The sequence below is a fragment of the Puntigrus tetrazona genome, chromosome 6, assembly GCF_018831695.1.
Source record: "Puntigrus tetrazona isolate hp1 chromosome 6, ASM1883169v1, whole genome shotgun sequence".
Taxonomy (NCBI): Eukaryota; Metazoa; Chordata; class Actinopteri; order Cypriniformes; family Cyprinidae; genus Puntigrus; species Puntigrus tetrazona.
The window spans coordinates 16421793-16446043 of record NC_056704.1 but is presented as its reverse complement, the minus strand read 5'-3'; the positions used below and the strand labels follow the sequence as shown (position 1 = coordinate 16446043).

The 24251-nt window shown below is 37.0% G+C and overlaps 1 protein-coding gene across 4 annotated transcripts in view; it reads right to left on the bottom strand.

The window, feature by feature from the left end:
• lrp8 (low density lipoprotein receptor-related protein 8, apolipoprotein e receptor) overlaps positions 1 to 20625 on the bottom strand; it is a 134697-nt gene extending 114072 nt beyond the window's left edge. For all 4 annotated transcript variants that reach the window (XM_043242369.1, XM_043242371.1, XM_043242370.1 and 1 more), the window contains exons 1-2: positions 20468 to 20625; positions 19548 to 19667 (exon numbers count right to left, since the gene is read on the bottom strand). In XM_043242369.1, the coding sequence (XP_043098304.1) occupies positions 19548 to 19667; positions 20468 to 20561 (214 nt within the window). In that variant the 5' untranslated portion in view covers positions 20562 to 20625. The remainder of the gene's footprint in view (positions 1 to 19547; positions 19668 to 20467) is intronic.
• Positions 20626 to 24251: the final 3626 nt, after the last annotated feature.

Below are 24251 nucleotides of genomic sequence, written 5' to 3'. Positions count from 1 at the left end.
GTTTGGAACTGATCTGGCAATAAGACTGGCATTTGTAGAGCTGGCAATGTGGTGGAAAAACTTTTAGTGAGGCAAATTAAAACAAGACCCTGTTGAGAAACAACACCACATGCAAAAGTATCTACCACACCTTCTGACAATCAAGAACAAACATACAATGACAATTCAACAATACAGCTCTACTGATTTGGCTAAAATAAATACATGTCAAAGATGTCAAATTATTTTATAATGATGGATATATATGTTAGCAATAAGGTACGAGAGGCTGTGCTGTATTGAGAATATAGTGAAACATACAGCACTGCCTCAAGCACCTTATTGCTTTTATAAAACGGTTACCACACAATAACAAAAAATCTTAAAACTAAAAATATACGTATTGACTGCAACAAACACAATAGAATGTTACGAACATTATTGCTTATGTTTAAGGGTGGTTGCTAAGGGTGATGCTCAGTGATACACAGAACTGTTGGATGAAGCGGTCATAGCTATGCTGTATCCTGAATTCTCTTTAAGACAAGTCATGTCACTCTCGGGCATCCAAGCGCAGCTTCTATCTCTTTGTATTGGGAAACATCAAATTCTCCCAAACTGTTCACTATGAAATCAGACAACTGTGCAATAATTGTTAACATTATAAAAAGCTTATTTCTCAGGGGAGTTCCACAACAGCAGATGTGGTGACTTCACAGATAAGATTTTATGTAGAAGGCTTGGCTTCTTGTGATTGATCAACCATTTTAAGCATTGCATTTTTCTCATTCAAAACAGTGACACGTCTTGGGTATTCTATTGTTTTCGTCCAATCAGAATCCAGGAATACAATTAATCATTTTATAAATATACATATATATATATGATGCAGATGTGTGATGTGGATAGAGCCTAAAGCAGTATCTTTAAGAAGTAATAATAGTAATTGATTATGCTTATACTAAGGTACTTTTCAAAAACCTAAATGTTTTTTCATTATAATCATACCAGGATAGTTGTGTCATTGTATGTGTTGATTCTACCATTACTGTATTTTTAAACAAATTAATAGATAGGAGAGAAAACGAGGGTCAAGTCATTGACCCATCAGTGTCAGTGGATGTCGGTTATATTGGAAAGAAGCCTAATCATTTGCATTCTCATCCTCTATGAATAATTAAACCCTGGGCACCTACCCAGAGTCTTGTCCTTTACCTCGTCTACAGACTCCACCCAGAGCAGAAACAGCAGCCAAATGATCAGCTAATGCTCTCAATCCTCCAAGAGAGACAAGACATAGAGTATAAATGGGTAATTGGCCACTAATCACTATGGAACCGGGATTACTGGGCATTACATGTTGGACACAAGCCTTTGCATGTGTGTGTGTGTGTGTGTGTGTGTGTGTGTGTATGTGTGGGGTTATGCATGTACACAGAAATCCACAAAGCCGAATACATATTGGCAGTGTTTGTATACCTGCATCGCTGTGATGACTATGAAGAACTATTATAGGACTATTAAAACTCTCGTTTTCAGCTCTCCTGAAGCTTATAGCTTAGTGTGAATCTGAACGGTACTTCTATGCTACATTTCTCTGCTGTGGTCGGCAGTGCAATACCTCTCAACTGAAAACAGCAGGACATCAGGCCTGAGATGTATGAGTGCAACTCTATGCTTTCCAATCGCACAAGATGCCACACGCACATAATCACACTCACACACACATACACACACACACACAAGTCTCTTGAAGTGGGGAAATAGCTGATTAAACCAACTGTGTGCTGAATCTGAATGTTTCTGTCTCTTCTTCACAGTGTGACAGATGGGAAAGCGAGGAAAGAAGGAAAAGGAGATGGTGTGGGCAGTGCGTGAGAAAAAAAGTCTCAGTACAGCTTGCCAAAAACACACTATGTCAGCCAATATCCCAATACAATGTGCTTTCCATATCTGAATTGCATTCTTTTATTTAGACTTTTTCAATACAAAAGAAAGAAAGTAGTGCTACCGATGACAAATTAGTAGTAGTAGCATCAGTAAAAGCAGTAATATATCTGTAGATGTCAGTAATGTTTATTAAGTGTGCTATCAAATAAATAACAGATCACGTGTGTTGGAATATTTATAATTGTATATAATTTACTGGAAAAATGAAAAATACTTGGCTCTGTAATAACAACAACTTATTAAGCATTCAGGTAATGTTTATGGAAAAGTAAGATATTAAAGTAAACATACATAGTGATTAACACCTTTGATTGGAATGCCTATGATTGTATATAATTAACTGAAAGTAAAATACTTAATATTGGCTGGAAAACACACACACACACACACACACAAACACACACAAACTTACAGCCAAGATAAATACATACACACATACACATCAGAAATCAAACAGATGGAAAGACAGACGGTACGGATGAGAGTAGGCTTTTCCATGTTCCAAGCATTTGCATACAAGCGGGTGTGCGTGGGAAGACACACTCTCACACACACACACACACACACAAACACAAACATACAAAGTACAAAAAAAAAAAAAAAAAAAGTAATATTCTCCGGTCTGGCCCAGAGCATCACACTAGCACATACACTAGGGAAATGCATGAGTAATAGATGAGTGCTCGTTCTGCAACTAATTAGTTGACTAGTAAAACACTAATATTGCAAATTGATTTTGTTTTGCCTACCAAAGGCAACAATGAAAGGATTTCCACATTGATCTCTGAATTGGATTCATGAAACAGATGTGGATGTGTGACACTGGTGTGATGGGGGATGCATTCACATTCGTGACAATTTTCATTCTTTCTTTATTCTCATTAGGCTTATGAATCCCACCAAGATGAGAATTTGTTTATATATATAAAATATTGACACTTATTAATGCTCAGTTTATTACAAAATAGATTATTTTGGAACTATTAAGAATAATGTAATGCACTACCATCCAAATGTTTGGCATAAATACTATTTAATGTAATTAAAAAAAACATTTACAACCCAAATTCCAGAAATGTTGAGGTTTTTTATTATTATTATTAAGTGAAAACACTTTTTACATGTTATGGATCATGTTTTACATGATCCAATATTTTATTCACAATAGAAAATAGAGAACATAACTAATCTTTAAACTGATAAATTGTACACTTATCCATTAAATGAGCTCATTTTAAATTTCATGCTACAGATCTCAAAAAAAGTTGACATGGGGACAAAAAAAAAACCCAAGACATATTGAAAAGATTTAGCTGGGAAAACATCTATCAACTAATTAAGTAAACTGACATCAGGTCTGTAACATGATTAGCTATAAAAGGGGTTGTCTTAGAGAACAATATAGAAATTTGATATTTGAAAAAATCACAGATGCTGTCTCCTTCAGGCTAAAGAGGAGAGAGACCTTCCAGCCAGCATCTCTGATGATATGAGGGGGCATAAGTGCATATGGCATGGGCAGCTTGCACCATTAATGCTGAAGGTATATAATGGTTTTAGACGAGAGACGACATCTATTTAGGGAAGGCCTTGAGTATTTCAGCAGGACAATTCAAACCCACATACTGCAGCTATCACAACAGTATGGCTACGTAGAAGAGTCCGTGGCTGAATTGGCCTGCAGTACAGATCTTTCACTTATAGAGAACATGTGGCGCATCACTAAATGAAAAAGACACCCACAAACTCTTCAGCAGCAGGAAACCTATATCAGGCAAGAACGTAGCTAAATTCCAACACCACAACCCTAGAAACTCATAAGCATGATGCTCAGACATCTTCAAACTGTTCTGAAAATAAGAGAAGATGCTACACAATATATCACCGTCCCAACTATTTTGAGAGCAGGCATCAAATTTAAAAATGTTCTATTGTAAATAAAATACTGGCCCACATGCTTTCAAATTCTTTAGTTTTCATTTTATTTAAATGTTTAAAATTGCCCGTTTCAGATTATTTTGTGTTGTACTGAAAAAGCCTATTACAGCTTCAGCAAAAACTTCTATAAAAAAAAATCTATGAAAAAATTATAAAAATAACAAAAGCTGTTCTATCAAACTCTCTGAAAAAAATATTGTATTATGGTTTCTGAAAAAATATAGCAACATCAGCCTATTGACGGATCATGTGACACTAAAGACTAGAGAAATAGCTGCTGAAAAATCAGCTTTGCCATCACAGGAGTAAATTACCATTTTAAAATTAGTTAAAGAGCAGTAGACAACAGATCACTTAAATTGTAGATCTATTTTGTAGATTTTTTGTTTATCCAATAAAAGCAATTTGGTTTGTGAATGACACTACAAAAACATAAAAAATTCCAACGACCCAAAATTTCAGATTGGTAGCATTTGTGTCAAGCTTGCTTTTTTATACATTTTAATTTGCGTCAATACCTAACCTGTTTTTAAACTGTTGGAATAATCAATCCTCAACAAAATGCTCCTCACTCATTCACACTATTGTTTCTAGCACTCAAATCCTCTCTTTTCCTCTGCTTTAACTGGCTGAAGCTCACAGTGTTTGGCAGGTGGATAGTGGGATGGGGAGAGTGTATCTGGGTCACTAGAAGCCATGCATCCCAAGTCCGCCACCAGCAAAGAGAAAAGAGTTCCTTTTCTTTTTCCCCTCTCCTTCTTTAATCTGTCGTTTTTTCTCACACGCTCCCTCTCTTGACGGGAGCGTCGGAATTTTGGCCCCTTACCCCCAGAATGCAGCGTAAGCTGTTACCAAAGAGAGAGCCAGACGTGCACGGCAGGTGGAGTGGAAGGAAGCGATGAAGAGAGAGAGGAAAAGAAGAAGAAAAAACCCATGGAGGAATAAGGCTGGAAAACCCAACAAAAGCAACCAAGAAGAGAGAGATCTTCTGCTTGTCACTTTCTTTCACGGTTCTCTCTTCACGTTCCTCTCCTTTCATCTCTGCCTGTAGCAGGTGTGTTGTGTTGATGCGTGAGTAAGCATCATACACACCCTGAGAGCTCTCTACGTTTAAAATAGCTCTGACTGGAAAACATGAACACACTTAAAACATTCTCCTCAAAAAAACGCACCTGCACCTCCCACGAGCGACCCTGATGCGTTTCCACGCTCAACCCTCCTCCTGCACATTTGCTCCTTTCCCACTCTCTGTTCTTTTTTCAGCCCCTCTCGTTTGTTTAAAGCCATTTATTTGTCTGTGGGAAAACGGCAAGGATGAGAGAAAGAGAGAAAGCACAGAGCGAGCGCAAAATATCACTATAATATTCATACTTTGAATATTGACACTGCTATCCGGCAAAGTGAATCAAATTATCTTCGCATTACTCCTCCATTTAAGACTCCTGTTTTAACAACCTCTCTAATCTCTTCCTCGGTCCAGCTCTCCCTAGCGAGGCATGTCTCAGAGGGCTTATTAACGTCAAGTTTACGGCATAAATGTAGTGTTACAGCAGACGAACACACACACGCACACGACATACAGCACACAAGCACAAACACGCACTCTTTTACGAAGTACATAATTACTAATGCAAAATTATAGTAGAAATAAAAACTTTAAAAATGCTATTTGTGTATTCACCTAGAATTCCCTTATTTAGATGGAATTTGTAGCGCAGTAATTACTGTTATTTTAAGCGATTGCATAATGAATTGCAAAAAGGCCACTGACAGCTATTTGTAGATAAAGCAACTAAAAAAGTTGTTTTTTTTGTGGTCAGAGGCAAAATGAGCCACGAAAACTGCTGAGCAGACTTAAGCTATATGCAAATGCACAGCAATAATTTAAGATACAGCAACTACCAGTGTGATACAGCAACTAACAATGTAGCACGGTTTATGCACTGCATTATGTAGTTGCATACTGCGGTTGAGAATGAACTAGCATCAAACAGAGCAGTGATTTTCATTTTAAACGGTTATCTTGACAAAACTGAAAGGCTCTGCATAGGCAGGAAGTCTTTGGACAGACCCTCACTTGCAACATAAATGGCACTCTTCGCTTACAGTGACTCAACTCAAAATTACTTTCGACAGACTGAATATTAGCATGTCACTAATCAATACTCGCTGAAAAACCTCCTGTATATGAGCCACTAATCGTCTTCTGCCTTTTAGTGGATTATCCAGCAATTATAAAAAGTAAATGCATGATTTATAAGAATAAGGACTTTTAAACTATTTCCAAAACATTATGCATTTGTTTTTGCTGGGAAATCTTTGCTGTACTAATAGGTTATATTAAAATAAACACACAGGGGTGGGTGAGTAGACATGATTAACCAATAGACATACCAGTAGACATGATTAACCGATAGAAAGTTATCAAATTTGTCTTTAGTCATTATGCAGTCATGTCATGCGAGTATAAAAGCTCTCACTTCTGTAATTTTAAGAATAAAAAATAAATTTGATTTAAATGGTGAAGACTATGCAGCATTTATTATTTATTTACTATACAGCTTGTAATTAGGCTCATATTTTTTGTGATATGGACAATGGTGACAAGAATTCTGAAAGTTGCGTGAAGTGCTCTAGAGTGACCTAATTTCTCAATGGTCTGACAAAAGAAAAAAAATCGGTGCGACCAGCCATTCTAGGAAAAAAAAAAGTCTCTGTGACTGGTTCAACACTAAAGCACACATTAGGCACATATCGTGGTCTAAATCAATGAGACATGGGACCCAGTGATGGGACCACAGCATTAGATAATGAGCCACATATGATCGAGTCCAAGCCAACTGTTGTGCTGGTGCAATTAATAACAATTTATCATTTAACAGCAATGTTGACCTCAAAATGTTAGTTAAATGTTAGAATAGTAGTTTTTATTAATTAATCTGATCAACATTTACTGACCAAACTTTTAAACAGTATACTCTTAATAATTTGTTGATGTTATATATTTGGTTTTCCATCTGGACACACAGAGGTACTTGAAACTTTTCTACCATTAGATACCGGGTATCATCCTACAACCCATCCCGGCTGTACATGCGATATTCCCCACTATTATCACCACAGCTGAAAACCCTCTAGCTGTTAGGTCAGTGTGTGGAACAGTTGAGTTTACACACGGCAGGTGGCCTGAGATAATGAACAGGACATCCTGTCCACCATGTCTATAGGCAACAGTCTCAATCATGGCCCTTACAGACTGACTCTCCAGTCTGTGATCAATGATGTATTGAAGCAGTGCAGTAAAATAAAGGGCTCTCTAGATTCATGTCCATAAGGTCACTGCATTTAAGAACACCACTGAGAACAATTGAGAAGTTGTTAACCGAATCGTATTCTTCTCTTAAAAGGCCGCTCACTAATTTACTTTGTCTCACGGCTACTGTCGCTGATGTGCTTTGTTTCGCTCTGAGACACTTTAGGCTTTTCTTCTCTCTGAAGAATTGACTCACACTTCGGTTGTTAAATCACACGCACAAGTAAATCACACACAAATGCACAAGCCCCTGCCTCCTGTACCCAAAGGCACATTTTGACAGTTTAATATGTCAGAAGAAGGAGCGGTTCCTGACCCGCGACCGTGATTTCTCACAAAGCAAATTCATTCAAGGTCTCAAAACACAATTCTTAGCTATTCTCTCTCTCTCACAGTCTTTTTCCAACTGTCCTGAAACATGTTTACAAAAAGCAAATCATGTGATCTGACAGTTCTTTTGACCTTTTCGACCTGAACATTCTGGTCCAACGTTCAAGAACATTACCTCCTGCAACAGTTAAAGGACACGAATGTTGAGCGTCATCTGATCACAGCGGTGCTACATCATCATTTGTCTTCTTTAGAACCGTAGCTTATCCCAGTGTTTCATCCTATTTGCGTTGACGCACGGACATAAACGCTTCACATGAACACACATTCAGCCATCTCGGTGTTTACCATCTGGGTGGAGATAGTAAACAGAATCAATCTCATTAGAAAAGCACTGACGGCAGAGATAGCAGAGACGCCATCATGAGTATGGCTTCCCAGGATAGTAACTCAATAAGTGGTTTGTAAGCCCCCGCATTAAATTAATTCAATTAGGCAATTTTGTCTCTTGATATCTACAGTCCCATTTTGCAAGGAGAAAGGATTACCCGTAAGGCATTGCTTTGGGTCCCCTACATGTATTTATGATTTGGAAGCTGGTGATCCATGACTACAGTGGCAGTATTGAGCAGGAGGTCAATAAGACAACAAATCTGAGGAAAACATCTGGTTAAAGTATCTACTAGTCACCTTTATTTATATAGGGCTTTTAACAAAACAGATTGACATTATTAAATATTAAATAATGGGCAATAATGCAAAAGGATAGCAGTAAACACGCACTTTTCAGTATTAGTAGTCAGTTCATTATTGATTCAGTGATGCAATCTCCGAGCTCAGTTCAGTTCAAATAGTATCTGTGCCATTAAACTGACAGATATCATAATATCGAAAGTTTAGCCTGCCCAACTTCCTTAACGCCTGTCTAACGGCTTGTGTGTTGCGTTGGTCAGCAATCCTTTGGAAACTAGCTTTCAACTAATAACAAAAGGTATATCCACCTCACAGTTTCAGCTTTCCTTTTAGCAATTGCGCCTCTAATATGACTTCATACTGTGCAATTGAGACTTTCTTTGAATTAATATCATGCATAACTGCTGCTTTGTTTTTTCTAATAGTAACATGAGTAGATCTTGTGATGTAACTTTATATCCCAACTGCGACTTTTTTTGTTTTGTAACTGCTACTTTGTATCTCATAATGTGACTTTTCTTTTTTTTTTTAAATCTTACAACTGCCACAGTTACCTATTATTTATCACTCCTCTGTATATATGGGCTTCCATCCAATCTAGTCCTCTAACTTCCCAATTACACATACAAATTGAAAGTCCATGACACTGAATCAAGATTCAGGCTTCACCTATCCTGTATTTACCTCGTTTGCTCCAATTTGCAGCCAGTTTCATCTGTCATACGCTTCATCAACCTCCAAACCAGTAGTAAATTCACTGGGGAAAGAAGTGAATCAATCTGGTTGATAAACCTGCAATTATATTCTCCTCTGCTGGACAGATGAAAGAGAATCTTTTAGAAGGGTCGTTAAGCTCATTTTCTGAAATTAGTGTTACTTTGCAAAGAAGGCCAAACAGACGTCTGGCACATTTCTGCAGAGAGATGAAGGCCTTGCCTCTGTCCATTCCATTTGCTTTCCAAATACCATCCTTGCTCTCTTTTCATGCCCTTAGCTTCAAGCTCCCCCACCCCGTTTCTAAAACTACAAAGTAAGTCGCTGAGATATTAATGGAAATGAAATATAGCAGGTGAACAGGACTGTCGAAAGGGCAAAACAAGTTCTAGAGAAAGTTACTAGCAACTTACAAATCAAGAAAGAACAGAAACACGGGTCTTTACAAAATTAATTCACCATTGTTAGACAGTTAGGTATCTGACGGGAAGATAACATGTGATGGTTAATATTTATGAGTGCCAGAGGAAGTAAAAGTGAAAAGAATTAATCAAGGTAATGGAGATGAATGTTAATTACAGCAGAATCTCCTGCTCATTTGCTAAGTTCATATCTCTAAAAAAACGGATGAACAAAAAGGTGAATGGTGAATAAAATGAACATTAGTCAGGACCTCAGCGTTTAACCCTCTCTTAACATTAACACCGCTGCAGGCTATGAAATAAGTGCTGAAAGATCAGGTGTATGCTACAGTATGCAGCATATGCATACACAGAAGAAAAAGACAAGCACTGAATATCACAGCCTGCTTTTATTTGTTATTATTTGGGCTGTCAACTTAACAATTAATTGTAAACATGTAGGCATACCGTGTTTGATTGATCTGACAGGTCCAGCCTATTCTCTAAACCACCTGACGTCCAGATCAGTGTTTGTTCTGCAGGTGCGTGCTGAGAAGTCCGGCTGGAGTGGACAGACCTGATCTGCACTCATTAAAGCTAAGCACCACCTGGGCACTGCACTCAAAGCTCACTAGGCTGGACATGCAATTAAAGTATTAATTCAACCACAAATTCAAATGCTGTCATCATTATGTTGTTCCAATCCTCTGATTGGTTTGAGCTGCCCTTTTCCATACCGAATGCGGACAGGACACATTTCTTACTCAAACACCTATCTCAGGTTGATCAAATGATGCTTACTAGACAAGTATCGGGTTATGTGACACCAACTAAGACATGAACTGAATATTCTTTAGTGTAATGCACCTGTGATCACAATCCACAGACACAAAAACATAAAATGTTTTCACTGAAATATATTTTGTCGTCAAAACTGATCTAAAAGAAACTAGTTTCTCAAGAATAAGTTCTGTTGTCACTTATGTGTATAATGTATAAACAAATTCATTCAAACTACTTCCTATGGTTCAAATGATGTTACAGCTAAGGCTGGACGATGTAATAAAAAAATTTTTTGAATCAACTTGTTGAAAGTCTACAATTTGAGAGCCTACAGATGTCTACAGAAAATCTCAAAAAGTTCTTAAAAAAAAAATTAAACGTACATTAATAATCAATTCAATATTGACTGCTGCTCATTTATGTTCTTTGAATAAAATCATCACGTATTTTCTAGGACACTTTCATATATTGCTCAGCTTAAGAACCTTAGGAAAAGAACTTTGCAGTTTAACCAGATCAACAACTGTGCAAGTCTTTTAACTTCGGTTTTAAAAGCATATTTCACCACACACAAAAAAAAAGCTCTGTGTGGGTGCATTATTCAAGACTAAACAGAAAACACAAATGTATAAACGGAGCTAAGCATGCAAACACACAAAACACATTTCGAATAGCATTATTACTGGTGTGGCCTGTGCTGGAGACTTGGGGCCTCACACTAATCTTGCGTGGAGACAGGCCTATTGGGGAAGTGTCAGGGTCCTTGCAAACAGGAGGAACGCTTACACAGACATGAAAATAAAGAAAAGGAGGAAAGGAGGTGATGGGTCCCACAAACCATGCTGGCAAGAAGAGAGAGAAGGGGGGAGAGAGAGAGAGAGAGAGAGAGAGAGAGAGAGAGAGAGAGAGACATGGGAAGCATTGAGCACAGTCCCCTGAAAATGCTGGCAAGTCAAAGAGATAGAGAGACATTGAGGAACTACTGAGGGCTTTGAAAATGGGAGGATGGGTAGCAAAAAATACACGAGGAGGGGAAAAAAGGAGAAAGAGACTTTGAACAGTCTTTTGAGGTCCTTCTCATACTTAAAAGCTGATTGGCTAACATTGGAGCTAGACAATATAGCGAATGCTCATGACAGATTAACTATGCCATTGCTAGTAATATAAAATCAACAAACACTGTGCATGCTTCAAAGTTTTTTTTTTATGTATATTTTATTTGCCTTTATGTTACCTAAAGACCATTTTGTAAATCTATTTATTTAACTGTCCTTTTAAATGAACCGATTCAAATCTGTTCAAGTTATTATTTCAAATATGAAATTGTATTTTTGAGCATGCATAAATATTGCTTACTGTGTTAGCTTCATTTATAAACATCAATCTGATTAAATCTTACTATGTTTTAGTGAACAAAAAAGTGAATGCTGTTTTACTTCTTATGACGCTATAGCAACATCAAGTTATTTCATTGACTAAGACTATATATTTGTTTTATATTACATTTTTATATTACAAGATACACTTTATATACACAATATAACACACAAATTATTAAAAACATTTTATTTACAATGCACAGAAAAAAAAAAAAAAATAACATCAACATCTTCCTTTTTCTCAGTTCACTAGAATCCTTTTTTTTCTCTCTTCTATGTATCTCAAAACCTTTCACTTTTATCGTGACATTCTCAGTTTACCAACTTATCTCCTGTAAACCACCGCAACTTCCACATTTTCTGACCAGGTGGTCTGTGTGTGAGAAAGTTGAATTGCTCCCCTACGACTGAATGACAATCAGGAAACACCATTAAAAAAGATGCCACGCTGTGCCACACAACGCAGAATAAATCATGCATGCACGCACGCACACACACACACACACACACACACACAAACAGATCTCAGCGAGCGGCACAGAAATCTACACTCAAATAGTGAAATGTGTAACATTTAAAAAACTTAAAAAACCTAAAACTTAAACTACTGAAACATCACAAATAGCGATACACCATATCAGTACCATCCTGGTTATTTTTACATTTAAATAATCTCAATTAAGTTAATGATGGCTGTATTCATTGTAGCATTTAAAATATTTTTATGTATTTCATTTAATTTAATTTTATTAGTCTTATCGATATTGGCCATATTGACCCCTGTAGGATCCCTAATTTAACTTGGCAAAAAGAAAAGGATATGAACATGTTTGTGTGTGTGTGTGTGTGTGTGTGTGTGTGTGTGTGTGTGTGTGTGTGTAGAAAGCCTCACCCTTTGCTCATGTATTTGAGATTTGCATCTATTCAGATTATTGTTGCAAAAGCACCGCTGAAAAATCTGTCAGACTGTGTCAGACAGCATAAAAGTGCAGAAAAAAAAAAAAACAAATCCTCAAACATCTTTCTCTATCCTTCAGCAAGAAGAGTGCCATAAAGCATACCAACTCTCCATGTCGTAAATACAACTGTGGGAGTCGTTTAACATCCTCATCTCAACAGAGGATCATAGCTACTTAGAGCAGATATCACTCCCTGCTGCACAGCTGTGATTTAGGACACTTTTCAGCTCGATTACCACAGCTGACACAGTACAGAAAAACTGAGGAGAAAGGTAAGGACTCGGGTGAATAAATGAGACTGAGAAAAGTCTGGCCAAGTTGTAGACAAGCTCAGAAGAATAATCATCTCTGAAGCTGTGTGACAAAACCACACTCGCAAACACTGATACCGGCTTACACACATTGGGAGAACGTCAGTCACTGCACAGATGGGTATTAGCCAAATGATTTATTCATGAATAACAGGTATTGAAATATTCTTTTGGATTCCATTCCAGGCCAAAATTGGGAAAGTGACAAGCGAGCGAGAGCATGAATAACAGAAATGTAAATAAAGCCGAGTCATGGTGAAATATTCTACTAATCTTGGCAGGGATTAGATGGTCATAGACGTATGCTGTTAGGCGTATGGACCGATCAAACAGGAACTAGGGATTTTGGAAGTTTTTTAGAACTACAACAAATAGTATGTACATATAAACTACAGAAAGGAGCTTGTGATTTATAGCCTATGTGGAAAAAAACAAAAAATACTGGACGCTTTCTGTTGTGTTGTTACTCTCTAAAACAGAATCAGAATAAATTCAACTGATCAAATCAGTCTTAAAAGAACAAGTCAACAGACTGAATTGGGTGGGCAACTATTCATAGAATTTTTCACTGATTTATTCTGTGTGTTGAAAAAGGCAGCTTATGAGTGTATAAGTTTTTATATAGCTTCACTTCCCCTGGTTATTGTTGCTCACTCAGGCTCACAGATTTATATGTGATTTTCAGTCAACTGTGCTCATAAAATGGTAAAAAAATGGAAAGGACATCAGTAATACTTGGGCTGGAATGAAGTGTGACATTGCAAAGCATTTTTATCTGCCTTGATGTGATTTAAACTGTAAAGACTGCAAATCAAAATTCGAGGGAAACGCTTAACACGCAGCCTGAAAAGAAAGAGGCCTCACATGAAAATGAGTACAAACAGGGTTTGACATTAACTTTTTTGATCACCAGCCACTGTGGCTAGAGGTTTTCCAAATTTACTAGCTACTCAGCATTTTCACTGGTCACAATTTTCTTGTTAGGAAATTACATTTTCTATGACTTAATACCGCACACATTTGACCTATTTAAAGGGTATTTTCCCTTTTCCCATATTAAATGCATGAATCTTTCATAACAAATTCTTACATTTTATTAATAATTTCACTTAATATACTAAGATAATACAGGGCTGTTACCAATCATATGAAATCTGGATCTACAAAATCCAGTAGATGGCAGCATCTTCAATGACTCATCTTAATTAATGAAGCTTTCAAACCATTCGTTCAGACGGCTGATTCATTCAATTATGAAGCAAGTGCCTGCCCTTATGAATGGACCGCTGAACCATTGACTCAAATGATTCAAAATTCAAAAAACGCAAATCATTTATTAACAAAACACCGCTGCTCTATGTGTTGCAAATGCGACACTGTTCTGCTGTGATCTCTGTCTGGATGTATTTCCATTAACCAAATGGAGCAAAAACAGTGAACAATATATCCTTTTAATAATTTTAAATTAGTCTTGTATATAATGTCAAAAAATTGTGGTTTTCAGAGAACTTCCTTCTCCTGGTCGTATCATGTTGCTCAACTAGGCTGTATGTTATGTAATTTCTAAAAACTTAAATTTGTATTTTTCTTCTGTGTGCAGTTGCATTCATTTGTTTTGAATTCTCCTCGAGATTTTCTCACACAAACAAGCTGCGTGAGCCTCATTGGAGTTACCTTGATATTACTCATTATTAATCACCGTTTAATGAATGCAATAAAATCAAAACCATTCACACCAATATTTTGGTGCAGTTAGATGTTTTAATCAGGCAAGTAAAGTTCTCTTTTTTCACTTACCGCTTCAAAAAGCTTACACGTCTCAGACAACCATTAAGGTTGAGTTCTATTACTGTATATTTAATTCAACCCACCAGAGAGGCTAGTGTTACCCACCACAGCTGAAATCCACCCGCATTTGGCGGGTGTTAATGTCAAGCCCTGATTAAAAGTGATAATATTAGTGTACGTAAACAAGTGTTTTTAATGTGCAGGAATCACTCATTTTTTGTTGGTCTCAGAGCTTATTTTCTGCCATAATCCAAAAGGCAATGAAAAAACCCTATTGGGAACCAGGATGATGCTATCTTCTGGGTTAGTGATGACGGACAAAAATCCGTCATCACTGCAGCACCCTATTCAGTGCCGCCCACTGCAAAACCAAAATCCTGTAGGAAACACAAAACCAAAGTCTGTCAGAACCATATGTGAGAAAAAGCTATTTCTGCATCCTCTCTTCTCTTCAACCAGCCTGCCAAACGAATCACTGGCCTGTGGCTGATTGTACAGCACACCTTGATGAGCAAAGACCACCTGGAACATATCTACCATGAGAATACAATGTGGAAAAAAATAGATAAATGAAACAAAAAGCGTGTTATTACCACTTCGGCTGCCCTTCACCAACAGCTATGGAGTGTGCTGGAGGCAGTGTCTTTGTTCACCTCTCCCTTTATTCGGTTTCCGTCTCTCCTTATGTGTCTGTCACATTCCCCACCCCCACTCGCAGAGAACAAACAGAGACCTAAGATTTCATATCAGTAAGTAGCTCATGAAACTCACCCAAAAGATTATCCACAATATCCAGGCAATATCCACAATATGCAGGCAAAAACACGTACATCGCCCTTTCTTTGTTTTGGTCTCTCTCTCTCTCTCTCTGTCTCCTCGACTCGATTACACTTTCTTAATGAATACATTTTCACGTTATATCAGCAATACAGAGGAAATTCAGGTCCCATATGCTCTCTAAACTTTTAGAAAAGCGTATATACGCTTGAGTGTTGAAAGCGTGACAGTTTTGAGAGGACACAGACTGAAAGCTTCATGCTAATGAATGTTCGCACATTCAAACAAGACAACATCATTTGGACATAAGTGCTACTTGGATAAAAATAAGAGTCTGTTTTGGTATTTTGAAGATTTTGTGTTTTTGCACATGCGGGGGACCTTTTTGCCCTTGAACTGAATTAACCCCACTGATATGGCATATCCACTCTCTTAGACACACACATGGTGAGGCACTAATTGGATTTATATTATGCACACGGACAGTTCATGGTCACCTGGGTCTTTGTTTCACAATAACTTCACTCCTGCCATCACAAACACATGTCTCTCAAAAGCACTAATGCATGTTTTCTGATCATATTACCTGAACAACAAAGCCCTTGGGCAATAACAAAAGCCAGCAATAATTACCACAGTAGTAACGGGTTTCCACACATGCTTACAACTCCCTTTTTATACACGTTTCATAATTTCAAACAAAGAAAAGTCACTCAAGATTTCTCTGCCAGAGTGATTTTGAGGAGCAGACCAGCATTGATCACTAGTGAAGTTCAACTAAGAATAAAAAATGCATTGATTTACTGATTTACACTCATGACTTGCTTTTTCTTTTGTTTGCGAGGGAAATTTATGAGGAATTTTCGGAGGCCTCTCAAGGTTAAAAAATGATAGTACATTTTTTTTTTTTTTTTTTAACAATAAATCGTTACGTTTTTGCTGCATTCAGGAGTACATGAGGAAAGTAGCATGGCCCAATTTGAGAATTGATCATTCAGATTTTTTTTTTAAGAATCAGTTGATCCAGATCGCAAAACAAGAATTTGGCCGATGCAACCGTTAACAGCCAAATGTTAAACAGCCTGTTTAACTTTCAAAGCTATCATTCAGCTTCAAAAAACTTTTATGGTATTTTAGAATGGCTTTTATGACGCTTATGATGTTTTTGCATCCGTTTAGAAGTCTGAAAGCTGCGGAAATCATTCAACAGCAATTTTCAACAAAAGAAAGTCATGGAACACTGAGTAAACAATGACCAAATTACCTATTTTTTGGCTGAATTATTTATTTAATGCACAACTGCAAGAAGTGTAAACAAACTGATCCTGTTTGACAACGCATAGCATAAAATTACAGTTTGCTTCCTTTTTCACAGACCAATGTATCAGAAAAGGTAATAAAAAAAATTGTGTGTCCAGCACCGTGATAACTGAAATGCAATTATGCAGACCAGGCCATAGTGAATCACTCAGTATGACATCATGAATGTACACATCATAAAAATATTGATTTTTTTTTTTTTTTACCTTTTTTTCCTGTTAAGTGGTACTGAACTTTATAGTCAATTTTTTATTTAAATCAGTTTTTTTAATTAAACCCGCACTTAAAAAAAAAATCTAAGCATTTACATTCCCATGAGGAATACTTCCTACCTCAGAGTAAACAAATGAATCCTCCTCACAAGGTGCTTCAATACCTGGAGAGCAGTACCAGGAAATGATTATACTAGAAGCGGTGTTTGCTCACTCATTTGTCTCCGCTTCACTCTGTGTGTACTATGCGTGTGTGGATTGAATAAGAAAGGAGCGCATTTAGACACGTAATACAAGAGCTCAGTCTAATAGCTACACATAATACATAACCCTTCTAACACAGACCAGCTTTGTTAGGTGTAACCTTGCGCAGTCATTTAATATAAAAACGAGATACTATTCCCACTGGCATCTCTCGTGTCTCTTAAACATGCTATGCCTGTGATACAGGCAGTTAGGTTCATTATCTCAACAGATTCGATAAACATTCCACGGTAGACGGGATACCTGATTATGCCTGTGACCTGTGACCTTGTACGATACGCCCTATTTTACCCTTTTTTTTAATAGACAAAGAAAAATAAGATTTTGTGCCTTGGTGCTTCATTATATTTCTGGTGACGGTATGTAAAGCACAGGTTAGTGAAAAACGGCAACTAAACTGTGATGTCTGAAAACGGTATATCCAAGCCAAAATGTTTATATTATATTATCTGCTCCATAAAACATCTACTGAAAAGAATACGCTACCTTTTGAGCTCAGTAAAGAAAAACACTTTTACAGTTTTATTATTAAGTATTACATTATGTATAAAATTGATCAATTGATCAGCAAATGATGAAATGCTTTTATCTTAAACATTTACTATCATTACTGCCATTTATTAAACCCAAGACTAACAATATGTAAACAAACCATTAACCATCAAATGAATGGTAAAACACAGTATACATTTACTCTTCTAAACACACATTTTAGGTTAGATAAAAGTACTGTTTTAAGAAGTACTAATCGCAACATTTCATTCATGTTAATGCTCATTTGGTAATAATAAATGGCCATGTGACGTTCATCATCTAAGACTAAAGGCCATCCTGACACACATAAATAGCCACTAAGCCAGTCTCTACCGAAGAGCCCACTTCATCTTCAGACACAAAGCCCTGTGATTAGAATTTGGTACTGAAAAAAAAGAGAGGGAGAGGGAACAGTATGTGTCGTGAAGTGTTGCTATTACCGTCTCCATGGGCAACTAAAGAGGAATCCTGCCAACTCTGAGTAGGTTGTGTCTGGGAGGGGAGTGCAAAGCACAATCCTTAAGGTATTATTCTAATTCAATGTCTGTCCAAAGTCTATGGGAAAACATCCAGAGGAGAGAGAGGAGCATTCAGCCCACTGACAGCCCAAGAGAGCACTTCTACCTGGGGAGAGACCCCACAGATACCCTGCCTGCTGGAGATACCACATGTAATAGGGCACCTTAGCATGAATCCATTTAAACGAGCATAACCGACGCCAAGAAAACACCAGGTGCATGCAACAAACCAGAACCTGAGGGAATGAAATTTGGCAATGGCACAGAAAAAACGAGCATAAATTCATTATTTCTCTCAATGGCAAATCAAATCGGAACAAATTAAAATAAATAAAGTTGGATTAGGTGGTTTAATATAAAGCAAATAAAATAATTTTAAAACTGGGTCATCTAAACAAGCAAAAAAATATTAAAACAGTATTGGTTTTGTTGTGCGGCAAGTGATTCCTATTTGTGTGTAAATTCATACTCATTGGGAACAAAGCGCAGATGTCTCTTTCTCTTACTTTATAAATGTAGCTAAACAATCCTGTCCCACATACTAGTGTACAGCTGAGAAAGCTTAGTAGGAAGCACGCGCCACACATAAACATGGAACGAGAGCAACAAGTATGACCTTTTTAATCCTACATGACTAAAACTCAGGGTTTCTATATTGGGTCAACATGCCCAGAATGCAGTGCAGATCTGAGCGACTGCAGCTTTATTGCATGACTATAAAGTAACTCCAAGTATTTTAAGTCAAGTTTTAATTCCATCAGTTTTAAAAGTAATAAAAAAAAAAAAAAACATTTCTCAACTGTGCCTCCACTTTACCATATTAATCAGCTAACCAGGATAATTACTGCACTTGCAATTAATACTGTGACCAATACATCGGGATAATTACATTTTGTGCCAGTCGTGCCTTTCTCCCCTCTGCTGTAGCCTACATCTCAATTAAGTCATTCGACTTGCTGATTACGATTTTTATGTTTGTCTTTCATTAGCAGGTCCAGAAAAAAAAAAAAATCAATCCTGACTGTGTCAACCTTCCTGCAAAGTCCGATTTCCATTTACAGCTAATAACTATGTCTTTGTCTAATAATATGCTTAGAATAGCAAGCTCACAACGCAATCGCACTCTAGCTTTAAAAGACAATGTCCATTTCATTCATTATTAATTACAATAATAGTGAAGTGACCCAAAGCCACAACCTGTGACAGTTGGAGTCTTTTCAAAGAAACAGCAAGGTAAGTTTATTCATGTGTTATAAAAACTAGTAAGTGGTCTGGTCGAACAGAATTTCTGGGAAGCACAGGCTGCTTCGTTTGAAAGAGGAACAAAGTTGATACCAGCATGGCTACACAAGACATCTGTTAAAAAGCGGTTCAGATTACTCACGGCAGTTCTCCTCATCGCTGTTGTCCGAGCAGTCATCGTCATCATCGCATCTCCATGGAGTCGGGATACACCTGCCGTTCCTGCATTGAAACTGACCGCTTTCACAGTCCGGTGTATTTCCTGTCACACAAGAAGTTTTGAGTAAATTAAGGTTTCAAATTTTGGGAATGATCAAAGAACAATGGCAATGATTTAAACCAAAGAACGACCCTAAATAGTCGGTTGCATCTATACTTTGGCCCAAAAGGATGTCTAAGCAAACTGTTAGGTGACTTCCAAAGTGAAGTGTTACATATGGGCTGCTTTATTATAGATTCGCATTTTGCACATCGCAAGTTGAAAACTTGAAAAGCTTAAAAATGCAGAAGTTTTGAAAATAGGGGCTATGTTAAGACACTAGTAACATTTTTAGCGAGATCCAAACGTGCTTAACTTTATATTTCAGTTCTGTTAAGGGCAGCACCGTCACGGGAAAATCAATGCGCACGTGTACAGTGACAGGATGCAGTAAATATGATATCACAAACTATAACTACAGTCTGAGAAATGACACGTGTTTAGAAACAAAGCTCCATCCGAACGATGCACTGGACACATTCATTCGGAGTAAAGTTGCACTAGTGTGTACAGTATGCGTTACTTTCAGTTGTGTACTACTACTTGAAGTACAGACTACTACAATTTCATTGAAAATCGCCTTCTTCTTATAAACCCCGCAGTGAACGCGAAAAGGACAAGAACAACGCGTACGCATCAGATGGCAATTCTTTACGACACAAGCTACCTAAAGACGTGTATATAGCGCTCCAACAACGTCTCGTCATAGGAAGTAGATGAAAGCGGCTGCGCCGGTGTTTTACAGCATCATTCATTCATTTACATTCACAACAGCGGACTGACAGCGTAAAACAGACACCTACCTTTTACCAGCAGAAACCCCACTAGTACCATGTGTAAAAGAAGCAGTTTCCCTATAGCCGTCCACATCTTTATAAACGAAGGCGTTGTGCTCATACGAAATATAAAAAGGCCGTGCAGTACAGTCTGTACCTCCCTTCTCGGTGCAGCCTGCGTTCTGACTCGCCACAAGCTCTACTCTGCTTTCGATACCAGTTTGAATTGATGACGCCAACGCCGCGGGGCGGGGCCATGCTTGATGACTTGTACGTATGGGCGGGGTTAATGTGGACAAACGATGCAAAGCATTACGTGTCATCAGTCCAGTCAACAGAAGAAATCAACAGATTCGTGGACAGGATGAAATAGAAATGGTCTTTAGAAAAAATGTTTGGGGCTCATGCTATTGTAATAGGAAAACGTATTCAATTTAAATTGGTATTAAGTTGACATTATATAAACTGCAAATATTTTTTGTTCACATTTTTTGTTAAAAGTATTCATTTACAGAGGTAATGACTTTTTATATTATCTTAAACGTTACGATTCTTCCTTTTTTTTATCTAATATTTAAGTGCACTGTATTGTTTAGCGTTACGTTTTATGTCATTTTAATTAATGTTTATTGTTTTATTTTAGATTCTGGTCATCTTTAAGGTAGCTGCAGGATCTGGCTGGCATTATAAACAGGAAGCTGTCGGGATTGCAGCGCTATGATAAATTGTTCCCCCTTCTTAAGTGTGAAAAAAAGAGAATGAAAGAAGGAGAGAGAGAAAAAGAAGCTGAATGTTTTTTTCTCTGTTGAGAAAGCATCACCATCAGTCAATTGTCCTCTTTTCTCACATGCATTGAATTGACTCTTAGAAACAGTTTCCTCTGCTTGGCTTCTTTCTGAGATATTGCTTTCACTGTGTATCTAGCGTCAATTTCTGCTACATGAAATGCTAAGTTAACCATAAAGAAGCTCTGTAGCTCATTTTCTGTGGTGAAAATAATCATCAACCATGACCTAATTGCACATTATCATCTATTATTAGACTGTTAGTTCAGAACATTTAATAGAAAATGTGTTTACATAGTAAAAGATAACTTTAACATTAAATATAGATATCACCATAAAACTGAGAGTAAACATTAAATATAGATATCAACATACTATCTTTAAAGGCGATTTTTCCTCATGCACTGAGCCAGAAATTTTCACTTTGCACTTGCAAGCACCAAACGTTCCAGTTTTATTTCTACTAATATTCGGAAGATGTTAACGGAGTGGTTTGTTCACCTGTAATTATAACATTTTATTTCTAAAATATGTTACTTTTTTTTCTGGCTGCTGACGGTATTTTTGATTTATGGAGTAATAAAGAATGATATCTAAAACGGCTTCTGCAAAAGCAAATGTCAACTAAATGAAAGAAGAATTTTGAATCTGGCTTCATCCATTCTTCAGATTTCTGTTCAAATGTATGCAGATGAGTGCATATTTAATTAGACAATGCCAGATTTGTGTATTTAAACATAACATAAAAACAAATTGATGCAGTGATTAACAAATTTAGGAAGTACGATGAATGATATCCTTATTTGTCATTATTAATCTAGTGTGTGTTGTTGCTTTAAATGTAATTTTTAAAAAATACATATTTGTATGTTAATGATATTTTGACTGGTCTATGAGTCAAAACAGGAAGAAAAATTCAGGACTGAAAAATGGTACGAGGGAATCAGAACATAAGAGCGGGGGTCAGCTGATCAGCATTTTTCTCTCTTTCAGTAGCAGAACTCGCCTAAACTGCCAGAACTGCTCGCTGCCAAGCTGCTGACCCAAAAAACAGAGAGATGTTTAGTCGATAACTGGCCGACAGCCTACCAGCTATTCAGGTGAGAAACAGGTTTTAAACGTCAGTGTATCAAAAGATATGACAGTGGAGAACTAGTGAACTGCAGTAACTTATATGAGAAGCAACAGGACATGCCTGAACAGGGGTTCCCTGCCCTCCTTTAAAACGCAGGTCGACTTTAATAGAAACCCATTTTTTGAGGATGCATATGGTTGTTAAAGTGGTGTCTATTTTGCTGTGCTTTGGAAGTTTGATTTCAGCCGCTGATGTTTGAATAGTCTAACAATTAGAGTGTAATGAGGCATTTTATACAAATCACCTCACTGGGTAAGAGATTGTGAAAGGGGAACCTTGGAGATATGCATGAATTCATCCCTTTTGCCAATCAGACTGGAAAGTGTGAGCGGCCTTATTATCCCTCAGCCCCGAATCACGTTTTTGCCTCTATGAATTCCCTTTGTTACCCAAGCATGAGAAAATGTGCTATTTCTGACATAGTGAATCATTGTGAGGCTTTAGACCCTAAAGGAATATTCCAAGTTAAAAGGGATAGTTCACCAAAAAAACCAAACCAAACAAAAAAAGTTATTTATTTATACATCCTCAGCTAATTCTAAACCTATAAGACCTTCTTTTTTATGCGTGGACAGAACAGATCAAACTCTGAAGAAATAAAAAAACATATAAAAGCACCCTCTGTGAGGAGTGGACTGGAATTTATAAGTTATTCATTATTTACTGAAAATAGTAAGTTATTTACAGATGTATATGGAATACGAATTAAGCACATGGACAGTTTTAACGATTCTTTTATGGTTTTCATCACACTGAGTGCTTTTTGAAGCTACAAAGTCTCCTTTCATTGTAATGCATGCAAAAGCTGTCAGGCTTTAGAATTATTTAGTTGTTTTGCATAAAAGAAAGAAAATATGAAACAATATTAGCATCTGTTGATTACCTTAGGTTTCAAATAGATTAGAAGTTATACTGTATCTGGAATAATAATGGAATTCGAAGTTCATGTGACCCAAATAGCCTGCTGGCAGATGTCGGAAATTGCACTATACTATGTTTCACAAGATTTTGGAGGCTCTTAAAAAAAGTATATGGACATTTCTTCCATATGCTGCCTTTGACGTCACAGATCAGGATAGTCGCTAATAAAACCAATATTTTAGAATCAGCCAATGAGCTTTGTGATAACATCATTTACCTGTGGTTCCAAAGTAATTAGGAACACGTGATTGGCTCAAAAAGCTAAAAAAAAAATGGTACAGTACTGCAAATGACAGGTCTGCACAAATATAAAAAATTATATGACCTAAAATAAACTAAATATAACAGCACTCTGTTACATAGCCTTTATGATTTATCACACTTCTTTCAAATCTTTTATCTGTGCCCAAGTGATAAATTGACTTGTGAAAGAAAAGACTCTCAAAGGTGGGTAAACGCAGTCATTGTTTTGTATTACTATTCTCAGCTGAGAGATTAACATTGTGATGGAAGCTGGCATTTGAAGGGTTTGTACCTATAATACTGATAATCTCTCCAGCTTTCCACACTCTACACTGAGATGTTTAAAAAACTAGTGGCTGTCGGCAAGTTATGGAGGATTTTTATTTTCTACTGCAGGCTTATTGAGCTAAATCATTCAAAGTATCGGTTATTCAGATTACATTGAAATAGCTTTTCAATTATTAGTTTTTAATTATTAGAATTAGTTTTGTTAGATTCCCATTGTGATGCTGTATATAAATAGTTGTGTAATGAAATTAAAATAAACTGCAATGTAAAAAGAGAACGTAAAGGCAGAATTCAGGTTTAAGTTTAATGTTCAATTACAGTACTTTCTTTGAAAGAGCATCCGTTTTGAATTAGTGAAGTACATAACATGTTCAATTAATCATTTTGTTACAACAGTGTGCACTTTCATCCAAAATAGCAAACAAACGTTGCAACAATG